The sequence below is a fragment of the Ursus americanus genome, chromosome 9 (assembly GCF_024610735.1).
Source record: "Ursus americanus isolate L20-20 chromosome 9, mUrsAme1.1.p, whole genome shotgun sequence".
In the NCBI taxonomy this organism is placed as follows: Eukaryota; Metazoa; Chordata; class Mammalia; order Carnivora; family Ursidae; genus Ursus; species Ursus americanus.
The window spans coordinates 73,553,008-73,561,691 of NC_142135.1; the positions used below are offsets into that span (position 1 = coordinate 73,553,008).

Sequence of the window (8,684 nt, forward strand, 5' to 3'; positions counted from 1 at the left end):
CATTGGGGAGGGCACGTGCTATGGTGAGTGCTGTGAATTGTGTAAGACTGATGAATCACAGACCTGTACCCCTGAAACAAACAATACATTATATGTTAAAAAAAAAAAAGTTAGGAATGACCTGTGTCTCATCATGCTTGATGTCACTCTGTCACCTTTCCTCTTTTTGTCTTGTAAAGTAGATTTTAGATTTAAATATATGATGTTTACTTTTGGCATCATCTTTCTCTACCTTTTCTCCTACCTTCTATACTTTTTCTGCAGACATAGTTACCTCATGTTGACCTTGTGTCTTTGTTTCAGCTTATCACATGTTCACCTTGTCACCTATCCCAAATTCTCTAGTAATCTATAAAGCTTCTAAATCAACAACTTAGTGTTCAGACTACCTGAATTAGGACAATGTCAGAATTATGGAATTCTTCAGAAGTTAGAATTCAGTAGAAAGATAGGTTGTTGATACAATATAGTAAAAAGATATTACTGGTTTGGTGTTTAAGTCAAGATAACGTCTGTTGTAATACACATTGTGACATAAATGTAGATACAGAAATGAATGGTTGATTTGAAAAAAAAGCTAACATAGGAGACTGTATAGTTGAGATTCGATAATCACAATTTACAGAAAGGAACTCCTCTTACCCTAAGCAGGAAAGAGCAGGTTATGAGTCTGTGGGATCACGTCAGGAAAACTAAAGATGAGAATGAATCAGGGCCTCAGAAAATAGTTAAAGACATGGAAAGCCCTCACGATTTCTCTCTCCTATTTCTCTGCCCATCTGCTTCATTTGTCTCTTCATGTACAGTTGGTGCTCTCCACCTTTGCAGCCTATAGCTTTTCCAGTTCTTGAGTTTACAGGTTACTGTTCCAGCCACACAAAGAGACAGACTGACAGTCACTGAATCCCAATTTCAAAATCTTGAGAAAAGGAACATGAGAAAGAATCTTGGATGAGAAAGAATCCCATGTTTCCTGGGGCCCAGTAACCCACAGTCATGGTCAGAGTGATGTGGCATCCAGATGACTAATGGGAATGCTCTTTCCAGAGTGCAGGGTATTGTAAGCTGGGTAGGCAGATACTCTAAAGGTGTCTGCTACAGAGTTGTTATTATCTTGAATTTTTGTCGTAAAAAAGATTACCAACTTAAGACTGGGTTTGATTTTACACCTAAGACTTTTCGAATGAGAAAATAAGTTTAGAATGTTCCTAAGGCAGTTGTAAGTGCATTTAAATATATAATTAACAGTTTCTTGACTGATTGGGTAGTTGCTGTGTTCTCACAGTGGTCCTTTAAGACACTAAAGGAGAATAGTGTCCTGTAGGACATGGTAGGGTGGGGTATGTATGTATTTCTGCTAGCTTGCCTGATTTGATTTGACATTAACCACTCAGGTTGATTTTTTCCTTATTAGGAACAAGAAATCTCTTAAGTTGCTGTTAGCAGAAGATGTGTTCCATTGACTTTTCTCTGCTTGTCTTTCCAGGGAGGAGCCTTATCTTTATACACTGCTCTTACCACACAGCAGAAACTGGCCGGTGTCACTGCACTCAGTTGCTGGCTTCCACTCCGGGCTTCATTTCCACAGGTAGCCTGACTGATACCTGTAACATTAGATTACTGAGCTATGAGATCACAGATAATGTTGGTGAGAGGTTCATTTTTTTTTGTTTAATTAATCAGCTGTATATATTTAGAGCAGTTTAAGTTCACAGCAAAATTGAGCAGAAAACACAGAAAGTTCCCATCTGTGAACGGGCTGTGGACACCCCACAGCCCTGTGGTACATTTGTTAGAATGTGTCAGTGAACCTGACACATTATCATGACCCAAAGCCCATAGTTTACATCAGTCATCTTTTTTTAAAAATAATTTTCCTGGACTTTTGTGATGTACTCGTAGGCTTTATCTGAATACTATATTGTCTTTATTGTGGATTGCAGGGAATGGAGTAGAAATAAGTCCTTTTATCATAAATCTCATATTTGAAGTGTTTGATACATTTTTAAATGTATATATAAATTAGGGCAACATTTTACACATAGAAATAATATTTTCGAGTGTTCAGTGTTTTTACTGCTTGGTAACAGAATTTTACCATAGAATTGAATTTCCAAGTACTCAGTAGTGTAATGCAATATATAATACACATGAGTGGATGTTTATTTTCAAATTCATCTTTAAATCTAAGATTTTTTTTTCCTCATCACTATATAATAATTCTTCGATGTCTTACACATGCTAAGTGCTGTTTATTAACCATTTTATTTAAATCAATTAAATAAGAACTGAGAAGAACATGATTCAATTAAAACATATCTCTCATCTCAAGACACTGTGAACATATAAAGAATAATTAAGATAGAGTCTGCTTCAAGGAACCACTTCATTGGGAAAATAGTAATACGAGACAGGGTAGGGGCACCTGGGTGGCTCAGTTGGTTAAGCGTCCAGCTCTTGATTCTGGCTCAGGTCATGATCTCAGGGTCATGAGATCAAGCCCTGCATCGGGCTCCATGCTCAGCTGGGAGTCTGCTTGAGATTCTTTCTCTCCCTCTCCCTTTGCCCCTCTCCCTGCTTGCGCACTCTCTAAATAAATAAATAAAATCTGAAGGAAAAAAAAAAGGCAAGACAGGGTAATCATATGTCCTATAAAAGTTTAACTACAGAGTTGTGGGGAGTATAGGGATAGAAGGAATTTTATTTCTGTGGCCGAATAGAACCTGTGATGTAAGTAATATATGTGCATATCTGTCTACAGTTGTAAATGCCTGGCATATAATACTCTACACATTTGAATAAATAATACTAGTTTTCTTTTATTTTTTGCAGGGTCCTATTAGTGGCGTTAATAGAGATATTTCTATTCTTCAGTGCCATGGAGATTGCGATCCTTTAGTTCCCCTAATGTTTGCTTCTCTTACTGCTGAAAAGCTGAAAACATTAGTAAATCCAGCCAATGTAACCTTCAAAACCTATGAAGGCATGATGCACAGTTCATGTCAACAGGTAATTGTTTGGAAGCAGTGATTACAGAGACATATCTGCAGCTTTTTTCATGTGATATTTTTAGCATAAGTAACATTTGATTGCTTGGGTATTTAAAGAAGTTAATTAATGAATTCACATTGAATCATAGGTTAGCAGGACTTAGATCAGAGTTTATTCAATTTAATTCAATAAACATTCACTTTTCTGTTACATGCAAGCTTTATACATAATTCAAAGATAAAACAGTCCTTTTTTTAAAATTTAAGCTAAATTAATAAAAGTTAAAATTTAATAGGGGAGAAGGATATATATCCAAATAATTGTGTAGAAAACAGAATGTGATAAGTGTTATATTAGAAGTTTTTAAAGTTCTCTAAAACACTGAGAAGAGTGAAATTCATTTTATCTTGTGAAGTACTGAGATCATGAAGAATAAGCTAGATTTGGAAGAATGGGTAGGATTTGGATAGCAAGTGTGCAGGGAAAGGGAAAGGGGAAGCAGGCTGTCCAGTTGGGCCATAGTCTTATGAAAAGCTGGCTGTCCTAGAGCAGGATGCCATTCATAAAGTAGGTACACGGAACAGCTTTAGGGTAACACGAAGGAGATAATACTGAGTTTAGTGAACATACTGAGGTTGATGTACCCCCGTGATAACAAAATAGGATGTTGGAAATACTTGTCTGAAGCTCAAGCCTGTAAGAGAGATTTAGAATAATTGCCAATATTATTAATCACTGAAGAATACCATGGGAGAATATCATGAAAAAAAAGCTGAGGGATAGAACTTGGTTGGGGGGCGGGGTGGATTAGAAGGAGTTAGATGTGGAATAAGAATACAGGAGGAGAGAATTTCAGAGTGCTGGTGCACCTGGCCGGCTCGGTCGGAAGAACACGTGACTCTTGATCTTGGGGTTGTGAGTTTGAGCCCCAAGTTGGGTGTAGAAATTACATACATAAATACACATTTTTTTTAAAAGATTGGTTAAGTTATTTAAGAAAAATAAGAAAAAGGGGGTTCCCAGGTGGCTCAGTCAGTTAAGCATCTGTCTTTGGCTCACGTCATGATCCCAGGGTCCTGGAATTGAGTCCCGCATTGGGCTCCCTGCTCAGTGGGGAGCCTGCTTTTCCCTCTCCTGCCCCTCCCCCTGCTCCCACTAATGCTCTCTCTCTCTCTCTCAAATAAATAAAATCTTTAGAAAAAAAAAAGGACAAAAAAAAGAATTTCAGAGTGGGAGTGAACACTGTCCCATGATTCAGAGAAGGATTGAGGAAAAATAGGCTAGGAGGAAGCTAGCCAATAGTAAGCCATCTGTGACCTTGGATGTTTGAGGAGGTGGTGCCTGCAGTGAATTGTGTAATGTGGGTCAGGAAATGGGAAAAGTAGAGGCAGCATGTATCAACCTTTATTAAAAAGGTTTTTGTGAAGGGGGAAAAGAGTGAAAGGACTCTCTTTAATGGATGGGAGAAAAAGACTCCCTTGGCGGTGGAGGGAGGGAGAAAATGCGATGAAGGGAAGATAATAATCTACTAGGGGAAATCTTAGGGAGATTTCATAATGTAAATGAGTCCTAAACTGGGTAGTGTTTGCCTTCAAAGAGGAGGACAGTACTTCAGAATCTAGGAGAGGGTGGATGAACAGAGACTGCTGAGGTGTACTAGTTGAGAGTTCACATTAGATCCTCTTTGTCTTTTCACTAAAGTAGGAGATATGGTCACTTGATAAGAATGAAGGAGGCCTGCATCGGTTTGGAGGCTTGAAAGGGCCTAGAACAAAAATTGATTGCCAAGCATTGAGGTAGTCCCACATAAAACTCAGCCTGGCTGAATCTTTTGTTTTACGGACAGAGAAAAGAGGTGGTAATATGATTTTTCCAGAAAGACAAGGGAGCCTGGGATTCTAGGCTGTTGTTGAGAACATAGTTGAAACATAAGCAAGTGTTGAATCTAGAAAACAGGTGGGCTGGCCCTCTTGAGTATCCAGGAGGGACTGAGGGTCTAGAGCATTTTGTTTTCAAAGTAGGCTTGGGGCGCCTGGGTGGCGCAGTCGTTAAGCTTATCTGCCTTCGGCTCAGGGCGTGATCCCGGCATTCTGGGATCGAGCCCCACATCAGGCTCCTCTGCTGGAAGCCTGCTTCTTTCTCTCCCACTCCCTCTGCTTGTGCTCCCTCTCTCCCTGGCTGTCTCTCTCTGTCAAATAAATAAATAAAATCTTCAAAAAAAAAAGAGTAGGCTTTATATCACAAATACCCTGGAGCTTAATAAACATTCAGACACCAGAACTCCAAACTCCAAAATTCTGATTCAGCACATTGGGGGTTAGCAGGTAAACTCAGGTATATGTTTGTATGGATGTGTTTTTAAAATAAAAGCTCCAGGGACGCCTGGTTGGCTCAGTTGGTTAAGTGGCTGCTTTGGGCTCAGGTCATGATCCCACAGTCCTGGGATCAAGTCCCACATCAGGCCTCTTGCTCAGCAGGGAGCCTGCTTCTCCTGCCTGCTGCTCCCCCTGCTTGTGCTCTCTCTCTCTCTCTAATAAATAAATAAATAAAATCTTAAAAAAAAAAAAAAAGATTTTGTGCACCTAATCTCTACACTCAGTGTGGGGCTAGAATTTACAACCCTGAGATCAAGAGTCGCACACTGTTCACACACCCCAAGCATGCGACTCTTAATCTCAGAGTTGTGTGTTCAAGCCCCAAGTCGGGCATAGAGCTTACATAAAAAGAAAAAAAAGTAAAATAAAAGCTGATGATTCTTTGTGCAATCACACTGGAAAACATTGGACTGAATGATGAGGAGCAGAAAGTGAGAAGAGATAAAACGGTAGGAGGTTTCGTCACCAGGAAACTTCCAGGACTTTAGAGAATTGTAAAATAGAGCACTTCTGTGCTGTGGCTTTATTTTCTGAGTGACTAAATTATAAGGGTGAAGGTTCTTTGCATTGCTAATTTCTGGGTCTGTGGAGTTAAGCCTTGAAATACTAGAGATATAGTAGGAAATTATTTGAGGGGAGTGAGGAAACCGAGCCACATGCAGGAGTCATAGAAATGTTTCTTTTGTCATAAATACTTGATATATTCTTTTTCATTGTTCCAGGCCTATCGTAGGTACATGCTGTCTTTCAAATGGTTGGTTGCATGTTAATCCTTGTGAAAGGCACAAAATATTTTATGCTACGAACTCAGCATTTCATTCTAATGAGGGAAGGTTAAAAGCTAGGTTTTTCTACCCATGCTTAGTTGACTGTAATTGTATCCTTACTGATACTTCTGTGGATAGGTTTTGTTAATTCTAAGCTCCCTTCTCTCCACCCAACCCCTGTGTTTTATTTTGTTCAGGTATAGCAAAGTGCAGACCATTTTCATGGGACTGCATGATAGTTGAGAGCTAACATTTGAATGTACAATTATAATCCTAATCACAGGAAGTGTTCTGAAATTGCTATTGAAGCTTCATTTCTCTGTTACAACTTTTCATTTAATTGAAGTAGTAAAAATATGGTTCCACCTTACCTAGGCACACCACAGATTTAGTTGATGGTATTTTAGTGGGATTTAATTTCTGGTTTTGTAACTGCTTATTAAATTATTTTATTCCAAACAGGAAATGATGGATATCAAGCAGTTCATTGATAAGCTTCTACCTCCAGTTGATTGATGTCACTAAGAGGCCTTGTGTAGAAGTGCACACCAGCATCATTGTGGTAGTATATAAACCTTTTCCCGTGCCCAATCTTGAAACTTCTAATGTTTGCAGTGTTAAAATGTTTTGCAAATACACACCAATGACACAGACTACATAATACTATCTCCTTGTGGGAAATCTGGTCTTTTAAGTTTCTATACATGTATTTGTATAATATGATTCAGAATATACTAGTATTAAAATAGGTGAAGCAGGTAAGCTTCTTTTTCTCAAATGTAATTCAGCAAAATAATAAAATACTGTAACCAGATTTTTTATTATATCATTTGACAGTTATTAGTATGCTTAATGAAAATTTGTTCAGGTATAAATGAGCAGTTAAGATATAAATGATTTATGCATGCTGTGACTTAGTCTATGGACTTATTCCAAAATTACTTAGTCACCATGCATTATCTGTATTTTTATATATGTATTCATTACATACTTAATGATTGTAATACATAATGAGAATGAGGTGTTACTACATTATTCCCAATAATAGGGATAATGCTTCTAAGCTCAATAAAGAGTAATATTCCTCTGTTCAGTTAATGGCCCTTTTATTTTTGGGACCAGGCTTTATTTTCCCTGATATCATTTCTATTTAATTTTTTTTTCCTCTCTAGAAACGTGTTCTTTCTTTTTTATCCTTCATAACAGACCAAGTATTGCCTCCTTGCCGTAGACATCTGCTGCCAATACATACTGTAATTTGACATTCTGAATCACAGATTTGATGGTATTTAAAATGTACTTACACTTATATAAAGACACCTTAAAACTTCCTACACTACTTATTTCTTAAACTCACCTTAGTCCAAATTTAGACCTATATAGTTATTAGAATCTTCAGTCTAGATAATGGGAATAATTCTGTGGTAGTATTTTTCTGTAATTAACTGAAAGAATATGTAGGTCATATTCTAGTATGTTCTGGAATATTTAAGACAGATCTTAGAAACTAATCTCTGAGATGATTTGCTCTAAGATGATTCTCCTCGAGCATAGTTTTAGTTTACTGGTTTTGTACATATGTTTGAAACCAACTACTGTAGAAAATGAACAGTCCATTAGAAAAATTTGCTTTATTTTTATCTGCCAATGGACTTATTTGAAAACTTCACTTTAGTCAGATGGGGTTTTTTTTAGTTTTTGTGCAAACATAAATGTAGCAGTTATTTGATTTTAAGTAGTTGAATTTTTCAGATTATTGGTAAAAATTATTGGAAAATAAATTTATGGGTGATAAAGATTAATCGCAACTCAATACATATGGTGTAGTTACCACAGTTTAATATGTAGCAAAATGTACACTTGATATTTCTGAACTGTTGTTAATTTTTCTGCTGTATTCCAACTGACTAAAACAATGTTAGGAATGCATCTTTATAAATGGGTGCTAATTGATAAAGGAAATAATTTAGTAATGGACTGTACAGAATGTTAATAATGAAGCCATATGTTTATGTCTGGATTTAAAATTTTTTAAACAATCATTTACTAAGTCATTTTGCTTTACCTTGAAGAATATAAATTGTTTCAGTTATACAAATCAGCAAGATCTAATTTATGGCAAGAAATATTCCTTTGAAATGTTGTGCTGTAATGTGGGAAAATATAAATCTTTTTCATGGTTTCTACCAATGTGAAATAAAATTTAATTCTGACTTTTCTGTGACTGCTTTCTTAAATACTATTTTTAATATTTGGGTTTGCCTTCAAATGACCGTCTGCTATCTATACTGAAAAGGGGGAAAATGGCAATGCAATCATAACATACATTCAAGAGAGAATTTTTGATGATGATAAAGTTGACCTGGAATGGAACGAGGCATGAGAAAAGCTTCTCTAGTTACTCAGTTTGAATGAGCTAAAAAAAATTCATAAATTTAGTTTTCAGTGTTTCTAACATATTTAAGAAGTTTTCTTTGATGTTTCCAAGCCTCCTCCTTTCATGCAGTATTCATGGGATTTTTAAATTAGTGTCATGAGGCAGTATCCGAAT

At 36.8% G+C, this 8,684-nt stretch overlaps 1 protein-coding gene across 1 annotated transcript in view; it reads left to right on the forward strand.

Annotated features, from left to right (window-relative positions):
• The window catches only part of LYPLA1 (lysophospholipase 1), a 35,030-nt gene extending 26,684 nt beyond the window's left edge, over positions 1 to 8,346 (forward strand). The window contains exons 7-9 of the mRNA XM_045789087.2: positions 1,487 to 1,588; positions 2,833 to 3,009; positions 6,596 to 8,346. Coding sequence (XP_045645043.1) covers positions 1,487 to 1,588; positions 2,833 to 3,009; positions 6,596 to 6,649 — 333 coding nt within the window. The 3' untranslated portion in view covers positions 6,650 to 8,346. The remainder of the gene's footprint in view (positions 1 to 1,486; positions 1,589 to 2,832; positions 3,010 to 6,595) is intronic.
• Positions 8,347 to 8,684: the final 338 nt, after the last annotated feature.